The sequence below is a fragment of the Corvus cornix genome, chromosome 5 (assembly GCF_000738735.6).
Source record: "Corvus cornix cornix isolate S_Up_H32 chromosome 5, ASM73873v5, whole genome shotgun sequence".
Lineage (NCBI taxonomy): Eukaryota > Metazoa > Chordata > Aves > Passeriformes > Corvidae > Corvus > Corvus cornix.
In genome coordinates, this window is record NC_046335.1 from 1953627 (window position 1) to 1966383 (window position 12757).

The 12757-nt window shown below is 51.1% G+C and overlaps 1 protein-coding gene across 2 annotated transcripts in view; it reads left to right on the top strand.

The window, feature by feature from the left end:
• ATL1 (atlastin GTPase 1) overlaps window positions 1–12757 on the top strand; it is a 29532-nt gene that overhangs the window by 12911 nt on the left and 3864 nt on the right. For both annotated transcript variants that reach the window (XM_039552131.1, XM_039552132.1), the window contains exons 3-12: window positions 46–180; window positions 958–1062; window positions 1271–1321; window positions 2828–2884; window positions 5897–5989; window positions 7042–7180; window positions 8397–8524; window positions 9129–9185; window positions 9836–9907; window positions 10848–11279. In XM_039552131.1, the coding sequence (XP_039408065.1) occupies window positions 46–180; window positions 958–1062; window positions 1271–1321; window positions 2828–2884; window positions 5897–5989; window positions 7042–7180; window positions 8397–8524; window positions 9129–9185; window positions 9836–9907; window positions 10848–11279 (1269 nt within the window). The remainder of the gene's footprint in view (window positions 1–45; window positions 181–957; window positions 1063–1270; window positions 1322–2827; window positions 2885–5896; window positions 5990–7041; window positions 7181–8396; window positions 8525–9128; window positions 9186–9835; window positions 9908–10847; window positions 11280–12757) is intronic.

The following is a 12757-nucleotide window of genomic DNA, read 5'->3' on the forward strand; positions in this document are numbered from 1 at the left end:
CCAAAGTGCGATGAGAATTCTAACAACTTCTGCTCCTCCCTGCAGGAAGCAGTGGACTGGGTTGGGGATTACAACGAGCCTCTGACTGGTTTCTCCTGGAGGGGCGGCTCCGAGCGGGAGACGACCGGGATTCAGATATGGAGTGAGGTTTTCCTGGTGGACAAGCCCGATGGCACCAAGGTGTGTGTGTGTGTGTCTGTTGCTGTCAGCTCATTTTCCTCTTCCAGCTTTTGAGACTCTCTTGCCTTGTCTTAGGTGGCTGGGCAAGTTTAGGGAGGGTTTTCAATGCCATGTCCCTAATTTAGCATGGATGGGTTTAACACAGTGAGGTGATGTGGTGTCCAGTGTCTCTGATATGTTGTCTAAATGTCCCTCAACTCTGGGCATCCCAGAGTTTATTTCTGTACTATTCCCAGAGATCTTGAATCTCATGTCCTTGCAAACTGCTCCCCTTTCCTGGAGCAGCAGCTGTAAAGTGGAGTTTCTTCATTCAGAGTGATCATAGTGGATTTGCAGTACCCTGCAAATTCAGCTTATAGGCAGGAATATTTATCTGCACTTGAATGCAGAGCACGGCACCAAAGTGGCACTGAGTCGTTCAGGGTGTGATTCCTAACGCTGGCTGAGTGTGTTTGGGTTAGGGAGGTGCAATATGTGTCTGGTTTCTGATGCAGACTCAGGCAGAGCCTCCTCTGCACTGACAGCAGCTGTTTGAGGAGCAGAGCTGTTCCCTCACTACCTTGTAGAGCATTAATTTTGCTGCCTGCTGGAGTCCCCCTGCTGTCAGGAGTGGCTGGGGATGTGCTTTTCCTTTGTCCCCCACCAATTACAAGGCTGAGGCAGAAGCAGTGAGACTCCAGCACAGTAACTCAGCTGCCATTCACCCCGTGGCCCACGAGGGTGGGTTTGCCTGGGTGCAGGTCCTGGGAGTGCTGACAGGAGCTTTGTGCCCCGCAGGTCGCGGTGCTGCTGATGGACACGCAGGGCACCTTTGACAGCCAGTCCACCCTCAGGGACTCGGCCACCGTGTTTGCCCTCAGCACCATGATCAGCTCCATCCAGGTAAGAAACCTCTGGGCTGGAGGAGTTCACTGCCCAGCAACCACAGAGCCTGACAGGGCTTCCCTTCCTACCACTTGTACCAGCACCACCTGGGACCTTGCCCGTGTCCCCATGGGGCTGTCATAGGCTTTAGCCACACCAACCATGTGTTAGCCCCAAGGACAGGCTGTTCTTAGTGACCTGAAGTTGTCTTTTTATTTAAATACAGGTTTATAACTTGTCCCAGAATGTGCAGGAGGATGATCTGCAGCACTTGCAGGTAGGAGGAGCTTCGGGGTGACCTAATTATGGCCTTTCAAGGGCCAACAAGAAGGATGGAGAGGCTGTTTACAAGGGCCTGGAGGGACAGGACAAAGGGGAATGGCTTCCCACTGCCAGAGGGCAGGGTTAGGTGGATGTTGGGAGGAAATTGTTGTCTGTGAGGCACTGGAACAAGTTTCCTGGAGCAGCTGTGGCTGCCTCATCCCTGGAAGTGTCCAAGGCCAAGTTGGATGGATCTCAGAGCAACCTGGGATAGTGGAAGGTGTCCCTGCCCGTGGCAGGGCGTGGCACTGGGTGGAATTTCAGGTCCCTCCCAACCTAAACCATCCTGAGATTTTGTTCTGTGATTGTGAATTATCAGCCTGGATGTTGCCATCTGGTGCTGGCTCAGTACAGGGGACCCTCTAAGGGTGATTCCAGCCATGACTGTTGGAGACAAGCAGTTAATGGGATTTTTGTGGCACAGGTGTCCTGCCCATTTCCTGGAATTACCTTCTGCTTTCTCTTCTGTTCAGGTGATTGACTGATTAATTAGGCAGGTTTTTCCAGGAGCTTAAGGAAAGGAAAGAAAAGTCAGCTGGAAAAATCAGCATTTGAAGGCTGAATTATTTCAGTCCATAAATATTATTAACAATAACACTTTTTAAACACTGAATTTATTCAGTGTAGCTCTGATCTTTCAGTTTGGATTTTAAGCCATGACTGTTTAACAAGTTGACCCATTTTTAGGCATCTGTGAAACACATTATTGTGCCTTCAGTTAGAAACTAGAGTGCAGAGAGACTGGAGAGTCTTCAAATCTTGCTGGTAGGCTGATTTTAGAGTCTTTGCACAGCGGGGGTTTGCAGGGAAAGTACTTATTTCTGAATTCATTTCCGCTCGTTCCTGGAGTATTTAGAGGCAGCAGGGCTCCAGCAGCCCCCTGGAGCACGAGAAGTTTCTGGTTGGTATGAAACCAGCAGCAAGCAGCTGATCTGAGCCGTTTTCCACAGATTTGGCAGCCAAAAGCTCCAGGCTGGGATCTCTCACATGAGAGCTCAGCAGGGTGATGGTCCGTAACAGCTCCGTGTGCCTCTGGGGTGGGAGCTGGCAGCCCACAGCCACTCTGTGTCCAGCTCTGTGTGTGGTGCTGTTAGTCCCCCGTCATAAATGTCCCTCACTGCTTTGTAGAATCATAGAAGTCTCTCAAAGGATCCACAGGGATCATGGAATCCAACTCCAGGCCCTGCACAGACAATCCCACCCTGGGCATCCCTGGGAGTGTTGCCCAAATGCTCCTGGAGCTCTGGCAGCCTCGGGGCCGTGCCCATTCCCTGGGGAGCCTGGGCAGTGCCCAGCACCCTCTGGGGGAAGAGCCTTGTCCTGAAATCCAACCAAATCCTCCCCTGGCACAGCTCCAGCTGTTCCTGGGTCCTGTCCCTGCTCACACAGCAGAGCTTGGTGCTGGTGCCCCTGTGTCCCGCAGTGACAAACTCACTGTCCTGTTCTGTCCTTCTCCTTCCAGCTTTTCACCGAGTATGGCCGGCTGGCCATGGAGGAGACATTCCAGAAGCCTTTCCAGGTGAGTCCAAGCGTCCAGGCCAGCTCATTTGTCGCGGAGCCCGTTGGCTTCACCACGAGGTGTCACTGCAGTTTGCAGGATGGGAGGAGATGGGATTGCCTGGGGATCGGCTCAGCTGCTCCAAGGAACGGCTTTGTGCTTCCTTGATTCCCAGTACATCCAACATCCCTCTTTCTTTTCTCTCTGAACCTCTGCCATCCCAAGAGCTCTGCACTGTCCTGCCAGGCTTGGAAAGCAGCTGGTTTTGCAGCAGGTTTGTCACTCTCTGTAGTCAGGAACTCTGCCCAGCCTTTGTTCTAAGAGGTTTGAACTCACCTGCCCTGGGAATCCCTGCTCCTGGCAAAATGAAAGGATAAGGATTAGCAAAGCTGTGGGAAAACTCGGTTTGAGTGGGGTTTTAACTTCAAGTAAGGGACATCTGTTCATCCTGCTGTTCCCCAACCTGTGAAAAGCTGCTGTTAAAAAAAAGAGAGTGCATTGGGCACTCACAGTAGGTGAGGCTGGTGCCTGTTTTTAAAGACAGGAGTGTTTTGATTAGGTTGGATGAGGGTTTGTGAACTTCCCAAAGTAAAAACCAGCAGGGAAACAAAGCATGCTGTAAAAATCCCAAGAGTAACTGGGAATAAGTTGCAGCTATTTTACATTTGCTTGCCAACATATAAAGAGAATTGTTGTCCTGGAAGGACTAAGGGGTTTATAAGGTGTCTATGGTCAGGAAGTGGAAATAAAATTGAAAGGTTAAAAAATAGAACAAATGGACAAATTGATTCTGTTGGATTCTGGTGTGGGCTGGTGACTGATAAATGGTAAAACTACCAGTAAAAATATATGACAGGCAAGAGCTTGAAGAAAGTTGTAACATGGTACAGCAAAAAGCCAGACATTAAATAAATATTCCTGCTCCTTATTTAAAAACTGTGGGGATAATGCAGCCAAATATTCCAGTGAAACTGAGATACTTCCTACTTCATCAGTAAAAAGGAGGCTGTGAGGGGAAACTTAAACATGCTTAAATCATTAGGGCTGGATAATAGGCTCTGATTTTCCCAAACACTGTAATTGCTGTCAAGTCGCACAGTTTGTGGATGGTGACTCTTGTCAAACAATCCCATTATCAATTTTTAAAAGAGCACGAGTTGGGTTGATAAAGGTAACTCTCGCCATGATCCGTCGCCTTCTGTCAGCCTTATCTCTCCAGGATTCTGCTGAAAAGCAAATGAAGTCAGCATTGTCTGCTTTAATCCATTGTTAATGGATTAAAAACTCATTAACTGATAGATGCCAGAGCACGTGGAACTAATTGTAACAGGGAATCATCATCCTTCAGAAGTGTTTCCTCGGGATCCCCCCAGGCTCTCTCTGATTCAATGTCATCTTCATTAATGATCAGGGGAAAATTATCAAACGATGCTGGAAACCTTTGTGGGTGTGATAAATGTGGTAGAAGAGTCAGTGGTGCTGTGGCCAGGTGAGAAATGATCTCCTGTCCACATCCAGCATGGGCTGGCTCCTGCAGAACATGTTTTTAGACATGAATGTGTTGATTAGAAAGCAGGAAAAGTGAGGGTGGTGAGGCCCTGGCAGAGTTTTCCCAGAGAATCTGTGGCTGCCCCTGGATCCCTGGAAGTGTCCAAGGCCAGGTTGGACAGGGCTTGGAGCAGCCTGGGACAGTGGAAGGTGTCCCTGCCCATGGCAGGGGAGGGCTGGATGGTCTTTAATGTCCCTTGCAACCCGAACCATCCTGGGATCCTGTGATTCTCCAAGTGTCACAGTAAAACTGCAGTGGCATTGATCCTGCTGGAAGGGAAGTGAGACTTGGCAGTGGAAAATTCACATTTCCCTTTGTCTCCCTCCTCTCCTCACACTGAGGAGCCCTTGCCAGAGGCTGGCCCTGAGTGTGGGGCCTTCACAAAGGCAATGGTAAACACAGCCTGCCTGCAACAATTTTACTTCAGAAATACAAAGCAATAATTCTCGATTCAAGGCGTGCGTAATGTGTTTGTGGAAAAGTCCTAAACATGGTACATGTCTCTTAAGCATCTCATGGTGTTTGAGAGGACAGCATGTCCTGAACCAGCTCACTGGGTACAGTCACTGTGGCTTCTCCTGCAGTTCAAAAAAGCCAACTCGCTGTTCTCTCCTTCTTTTTTAACTTTTTCTGATGTTTTTGAGAAGAGAAATAAAGAGCAGAAATATTTCCCCTCCCTCCATTAGATTTTTGTTCTAAACATAGACAGATTTTAGGGAAATTCCAATGAAATGGGTTCCACTTGCTGACCTGCTTATCCATGTGCATGAGAGGAACCCTGGTACCTCTGCCAGACCCTCCTGGGCTTTGGCATTCAGGACTTCCCCCTCCAAACCCTTTATTTCCTACATGAGATGTTGTTCCCTTGCACAGATGAGGCACTGGAGACCTGATTTTTTTCTGAAAACTTTTTTTTGTTTGTTTTTAAAGATTCCAAGTTGACCGTTCTGGTATTTATTTATTTATTGCCCAGGAACTTTGAATGCTTCAATAAAGATTACAAAAGCCAATGATTTCTTATTCACTCTCATTCCTCTGCATCTGCTTCTCATTAAAAGTCTGTCTGGAAGGCTGCCCAGTGAAAAAGGCTGAAAAAAATGAGCCTGTAGAATTCCCATAGGATGGAACTAAATGTGGCTGGAATTAGGGAGCTCATTGCCTTTTGTCCTGGTTAGCAACAATCCCTTTTCTTGGGCAGTTTAGATGATTGATGCTGTTCTCCCAGCCAGGGACTCAAACTGGTGCAGCAGTTTGGGGGATGTTCCCCCTTTTCCTTGTGGGACAGTGGAGTGGTCTCAGTGCCATGCACACAGGGGCCTCTTATTTCCTCCAGGAAAGGTGGGAGATGCTGCTGGAGCTGGGAAAAGACTCAGGGATAGGTTTTGGTGTGGTGTGAAATGGGGGTGAGGGTGCAGGGGGATGCTCAGCCACTGCTGTGGGCTCTGAGCAGTATGTAATTGACCCCACTGTTCTGTGTTTTCCAGTCCCTTATATTCCTTGTTCGTGACTGGAGCTTCCCTTATGAGTTTTCCTATGGATCTGATGGTGGTGCAAGATTTTTGGAGAAGAGGCTGAAGGTACGTTTTGCCTGCTCTTGGTTCTGGAGCACCCTGGGATCAGGGAAGGTGTCCCTGCTCATGGCAGGGGGTGGGATGGGATGATCTTTAAGGTCCTTTCCAACCCAATCCACTTTGTGATTCCATAATTTTCCTGTTCAGCCGGGTGGCAGCAGCACTGGATGTCAGGTGTGAGCTGCAGTGCTGGTTATGGTCACACTCAGTGCACTAAAATCCCAGAGGAGGCATTTGGGGAGGGTGAATTTCCTTGCCACATTCAGGCTTCTGCCCAAGCCCAGCTCCATGGGACTCTCTGGGAGAGTGGACAGCAATGGGAGTCAGCAGATTCCCAAGAGACTGGGAATGATTTTTTGGTCATTAGGTAGTTGTACAATAAAAATGATGGGCAAGGACTGGTTGGGATCAGTCAGGAAATGCATGGGTGATTTGGTAGTGGAGAAACCTAATTAAATGTGAGATGAGGAAGGCCCTAGTGGGAAATCCCAAATGTTTTTGTATTCCAGTCATACATGGACATGTGCATTTTTCCAAATGATAATAATATGCTCCAGGGCATGTGGTCAGAGATGCTCCAGTTCCTTCTCTTTGTCCTCATGCCTGTGGGATCTTCTGTGTTCCTTTCCCCCACTGTAAGCAGCCACAGTGTGGAGTATCCTGTGCTCCTGCCAGCACTGCTGGCTCAGCATTATCCCAATATTCCTATCAGAAGGAAACTCCCTGATCCCAAACTTTGGGAAGTGGACAGGCAGCACCAAGCTTTTCTCTCTGGTGACCACTGACAGAACCTGAGGGAATGGCTGGAGCTGTGTCAGGGGAGGTTTAGGTTGGATTTCAGGACAAGGCTCTTCCCCCAGAGGGTGCTGGGCACTGCCCAGGCTCCCCAGGGAATGGGCACAGCCCTGAGGCTGCCAGAGCTCCAGGAGCATTTGGACAACAATCCCAGGGTGGGATTGTTGGGGTGTCTGTGCAGGGCCAGGAGTTGGGCTGGATGATCCCTGTGGGCACTTCTAACTCCAGATATTCTGGGATTCTGTGATTCATTGTCCCCACAGGTGTCAGGCAATCAGCACGAGGAGCTGCAGAATGTCAGGAAGCACATCCATTCCTGCTTCACCAAAATCTCCTGCTTCCTCTTACCTCACCCCGGCCTCAAAGTCGCCACCAACCCCAATTTCGATGGAAAACTGAAAGGTACGAGGGCAAAGCTCTGGTTTCTAACCTGATTCCTTAGAAGCCCTGGCAGACTGTCCTGCTTCTTCCTGAAAGCCCCATGAAAAAACTTCTGGGAGAGGAATTGGATCCTCCTCTCAGTGATGGGCACACCCCCATCTGCTTCTTCCCAGTGCAGCAGACAGACATGGAGGGAGAAAAGGCGTGGGAGGCTGACAAGGCCTCAGAGCTGCTGGCAGTACCCACTGTCAGAACACTGATGGGAAAACTGGGAAGGGCAGGGATGACACTGGAAGTTTATGGATGTGGTGTTAAGCCTGCAGTTAATTCCTGTGCCTCACCTGCACAGGTACAGCCTGGTTGCTGCGAGGCTGGTGCTTGTGGTGGGTGGAAGGCTGGTTCCACAAGCTCTCAGAACGTTATTTCACTTTGAAAGGCTTTCCAGGGAATGTTTAATCTGCCTGGCTTATCTGATCAGTGGTTTCCCTACAGGGCAGGCTTGGTTCAGCAGGTTAAAAAAAGGGGGAGAGAGAAAAGAGCTGTGGTGAGATCCTTCACCCTGAAAGGAGCCACGTGCTGGGGATATTTTTAGGTGTTTGTTGTGAACTCCTTGTGGCTGGTTCCAGGCTGCTGCAATCGTAGCAATAAAGTGGACCATTAGCTACTTAAATTAGCAGGCAAAGACGTGAGTTTTTCCCTGGTTTTGTCTGGCTCAGACTTGCTCTCCTGGCAAACTCCGTGCTAAGCAGGAGGGAGATGGGCTGGTGGAAACTGAGCTGATCCCTGGAGTTCCCCCTTAATCTCAGGTGCTGAGGAGTGTGGAACATGTGCTGTGTGCAGACAGGAGCTGTCAGCAGCTTCTTGACACAATTTTCTTGTTTCCTCAGAGCTGTACTCAGCTTTTTGTGCTCTGATGGAAGAAATGTGGGGGATCTTTCCTGCTTTCCTCACCTGCCAAATGCCTGGCTGTTGCACTGGTTTTTTCTACCTTCAGTCCTGTACAGTTTAATTTAATGGAAACACCACAAATCCCACCTTGTGCCTGGGAGTTTTGTCCAGACCCTTCTGGAGCTCTGGGCGGCCTTGGGAATGTGACTGTTCCCTGGGGAGCCTGTTCCTTCCACTCTTTGGGGGAAGAACCTTCCATGTCCTTGGCAGGGGATTGGAACATCTTTAAGGTCCCTTCCAACCCAAACTATTCTGGGATTCTGTGATGCCTTTTTTTTCCTTTTTCCAGAAATAGACGATGAGTTCATCAAGAACTTGAAGATTTTGATTCCTTGGCTTCTCAGTCCTGAGAACCTGGACGTTAAGGAGATCAATGGAAACCATATCACCTGTCGAGGCCTTGTGGAGTATTTTAAGGTATTTATTTAGGGAAAGTAGATTTCTTTATCTGTGGAATTTTGCTGTAGCTAAAGGGGAATGCAGCAGCAGCAGCAGGCAGGGCAGCACTGACAGTGCTGACACTGCAGCAGAGGGCAAACACCTCATGGTCATGGATTTGACCACAGCGAGCCCAGAAAGTGGGAGGAGCTGTTTTCCTCCCCTGGAGAATTGAGGGCTGGAGGGGGATAAGCTGAGGCCTGTATTCCAGTTGCCTTTGGAAAAAGCTTATTTTTGTTGTCATGACTACTGGGACATTTCCATTTGAGACACTGGTGAGTAATTCTCACCACCTACTCTCCAGGGCTACCTTGGCTCCTCCTCCTTCAGGGAAGGACTGAGGTAGGTGCAGATCCTTTGGGAGGGATACTTGGGAGTGAGTGGAGCAGGGAGAGCCTTTGCTGACTGACCCAGGCCACCCAAGGAGTGGCATTTTCTAACCAAAGCCATCTTGTGCTGGAACATCCTCCTCTTCCCTGCTTCTAAATCCTGCCACAGCTGTGTCTGGAGCTGGGTGGGGGTGGTTGGTGGTGCTCCTGTGTGCTGCATTCCACATGGTTTCCTTTTCCCTGCGCTTTTCCAGGCCTACATAAAGATCTACCAAGGGGAGGAGTTGCCACACCCCAAGTCGATGCTGCAGGTATGTGTGAGTGGGAGCTGTGGGAATTCCTGCAGTGTAAGTGCCACTAATTCCCCAGGAACTGGCAGAGGTGTCCAGCTAGTGCAGCACAGTGGGTCTGCTGTGACTTTATTCCAAATGCCTCAGTGTAACCACCCAAGGAACAGCACTTTGGGAAGCGTTTGGCAGCCATGAGCCCCACATGCCTGAGGAATCACACCTGGGATGGGCTGTGGGGAATTGCTGGCTGCACACAGCTTCAGCCAGCTCAGCTGGAATGATTCCTGCAGGTGAATGACATCCATGGGGCCACACAGGGAGGTGACACATGGGAAGTGGCTGCCGGAGCCAGAGGGCCTTGCCGGGTGTTGCAGCTGGAGCTGTTTACTTGTGGCTGAGTCTTTTTATCTCTTGCCTTGCTGGTTCCCACAGCTGAAGCCAAAGTTTTCGTTGCTCTGGCTTGGAGGGTAGGAATCCTCTCTTTGTGCAGGCTTTTGGATGTGTCAGTATGGGATGAGTTTGTTTGGGATCGGTTGGAGGCTGGGAGAGCCCCCCTGGCTAATTCTGGGTGCCACACATGTGTCCTGGCTGTGTCCACAGGGGGCCTTGCACTTGCACAACTTAACCCTGTCCTTCTGCCGCTAAGCTTTGTGCCCCTTTTGCCCCTACAGGCCACAGCAGAAGCCAACAATTTAGCAGCAGTTGCCACTGCCAAAGACACCTACAGCAAGAGGATGGAAGAGGTGGGTGGTGCTGAGTGTGTCCCTTCCTGCTCCTTCCTGTCTCCTGGCTCTCCTGTCATGGATTAATGGAATCCCAGAAGGGTTTGGGTTGGGAGGGACCTTAAATCCCATCCAGTTCCACCCCCTGCCATGGGCAGGGACACCTTCCACTGTCCCAGGCTGCTCCCAGCCCCAGTGTCCAGCCTGGCCTTGGACACTTCCAGCGATCCAGGGGCAGCCCCAGCTTCTCTGGGCACCCTGTGCCAGGGCCTCCCCACCCTCACAGCCAGGAATTCCTTCCCTAACCCTAGCCCCTAACCCTAATTTTAGATTTCCCTGTGTTAGGAGTGACATTTCAGGAGTGATTTCCCTGTGTCAGGGGTGATTTCCCTGTTTTAGCAGTGATTTCCCTGTGGGACCAGTGCCATTTCAGCAGTGATTTCCTTGTGTCAGGGGTGATTTCCCTGTTTCAGCAGTGCCATTTCCCTGTGGGAGCAGTGATTTCCCTGTGGGAGCAGTGATTTCCCTGTGGGACCAGTGCCATTTCAGCAGTGGTTTCCCTGTGGGAGCAGTGGTTTCCCTGTGGGAGCAGTGATTTCCTTTTGGGAGCAGTGATTTCCCTGTTTCAGCAGTGCCATTTCAGCAGTGATTTCCCTGTTTCAGCAGTGATTTCCCTGTTTCAGCAGTGCCATTTCAGCAGTGATTTCCCTGTGGGAACAGTGATTTCCCTGTTTCAGCAGTGCCATTTCAGCAGTGATTTCCCTGTGGGAACAGTGATTTCCCTGTTTCAGCAGTGCCATTTCAGCAGTGATTTCCCTGTTTCAGCAGTGATTTCCCTGTTTCAGCAGTGCCATTTCAGCAGTGATTTCCCTGTTTCAGCAGTGATTTCCCTGTGGGAGCAGTGATTTCCCTGTTTCAGCAGTGCCATTTCAGCAGTGCTCTCCCCACCTTCCCCACGCAGGTGTGTGGAGGGGACAAACCCTTCCTGGCTCCCAGCGACCTGCAGGCCAAGCACGTGGAGCTGAAGGACGAGGCCGTGCGGCTTTTCCGCGGGGTGAAGAAGATGGGAGGGGAGGAGTTCAGCCGGCGCTACCTGCAGCAGCTGGAGGCCGAGATCGACGAGCTCTACATCCAGTACATCAAACACAACGACAGCAAGAACATCTTCCACGCCGCCCGCACCCCGGCCACGCTCTTCGTCGTCATCTTCATCACCTACGTGCTGGCCGGCGTCACCGGCTTCATTGGCTTGGACATCATAGCCAGCCTGTGCAACATGATTCTGGGCTTGACACTTATCACACTCTGTACCTGGGCTTATATCAGATACTCTGGGGAGTACAGAGAACTGGGCGCAGTAATAGACCAAGTGGCCGCAGCCTTGTGGGACCAGGTAGGCTAAAGAGCTTTTGATTTCAAACCAGCACACTAAAAGCACCCTCCCTGCACCCCACTGGGTTTTTTTAAGCCTTGAGTTTTCCTGATTTTCCTCCCCTTTGAGATGGTTTTGGCTTTTAGGGTTAGATCCAGCTGCTTGTGCTGGGATCAGTGCAGGGAGATCTGTGCCCTGTTTTAATTGAAGCTCTAATCCATTCCTTAGACCTTCCAGATGGGGAGAGGAGGGGCAGAGGAATTGTTTTCAGATCAGTTTGTAGAGTTTTTTGTAAGGGGGAGGTCATGGGGCAGCACAGGCGGGGTGAGCAAGGCTGGAGCTGTGTCCCCGAGCCTCCAGTTCCTGTCCAGTGTGGAAAACAAGCTGTGTAGATCTGAGAAAACTCCCAGCAAGCTCTTTTGTTCTGCCTTTTTCTTTCCTACTTGTCTTACCCGTCACCAATGTGAGTTGGTGGAGCCTTGTGGGAATGGGCAGCTCTGCCCTGGATCCCCCTGGGGAGGATCCTGGTGTGTGTGCTTGGTGGGTGCATGCCTGTGGGTGTTAAAGAGGAGCAGCCATCGCTCTCCCCTGGTTCAGGGCAGGGATTTTGGCTCTGCCAGAGGTAAAGGCCAGCTCTTGGCTCTCCTTGTTTTGGCACCAGACCCCGATTTCCCATTGCAGCCCTTCCCTGTTCCCACAGCAGAAAAGGGAAAGCCGAGCCCACACAGACTCCCACTGACCCCCTGCACCCCGCCCAGGGCTACAATCCCTGTGCCCAAAGAGCCAAAAGGCTGCAGTGCCCTCCTGCCCTTCCCAGAGCTGGAGGAGCTCATCCCTCAGGAGCCATCCCAGGTCTAATTTCTGCCAGGAAGGGCCCTTCTCCACCTGCTCCCTCCCTGCTTTTCCTGCACCAGTGAGGTTTTCTTGGAGAGCAAGCACATTTCCCTGCTTCCCTGTGCTGCTGCAGCTGACCTTGCAGCTTTGGGGGAAATAAAGGCAACGTTTACTGATGTTCCTTCATTGCAGAGCTGGGCAGTGGTGCTGCTCAGCAGACACATCCCTGGTGTTCCAGCTGGATTCATCCCAGCTGCCCTGTCCCCAGCAGCCTGAGCACCCCCAGTAAAGCCCCCTGCAGTGGCTCTTTGCCCAGGGGCACTTCCCAGGAGCCTTTGGGATATGCTGGAATATTTAAGCCCATCCCAGTGCAGGAAGCAGTGGGAGTTCAGCAAGAACAGGACACAGCAGGAAACCAGAGGTGCTGCCCACTTGCAGCATGTCCAGCTGGGGGAAAACAAAGAGGGTAAAGTGCTTGGAGCTGTTCCTGGCTGCCACAAGCCCCCATGGCTTTCCAAGCAGAGGGAAAGTTCTCCCAGGAAGGAGCTGTGGCAGAGGGGAGGTACTGGGTTGGGCAGTGTCACCGTGCCCACCACGAGCCAGCGGCTCTGTCCCATGGCAGTGGGACCAGGTGCAGGAGGGATGGACGGAGAAGTGAGGGGTCC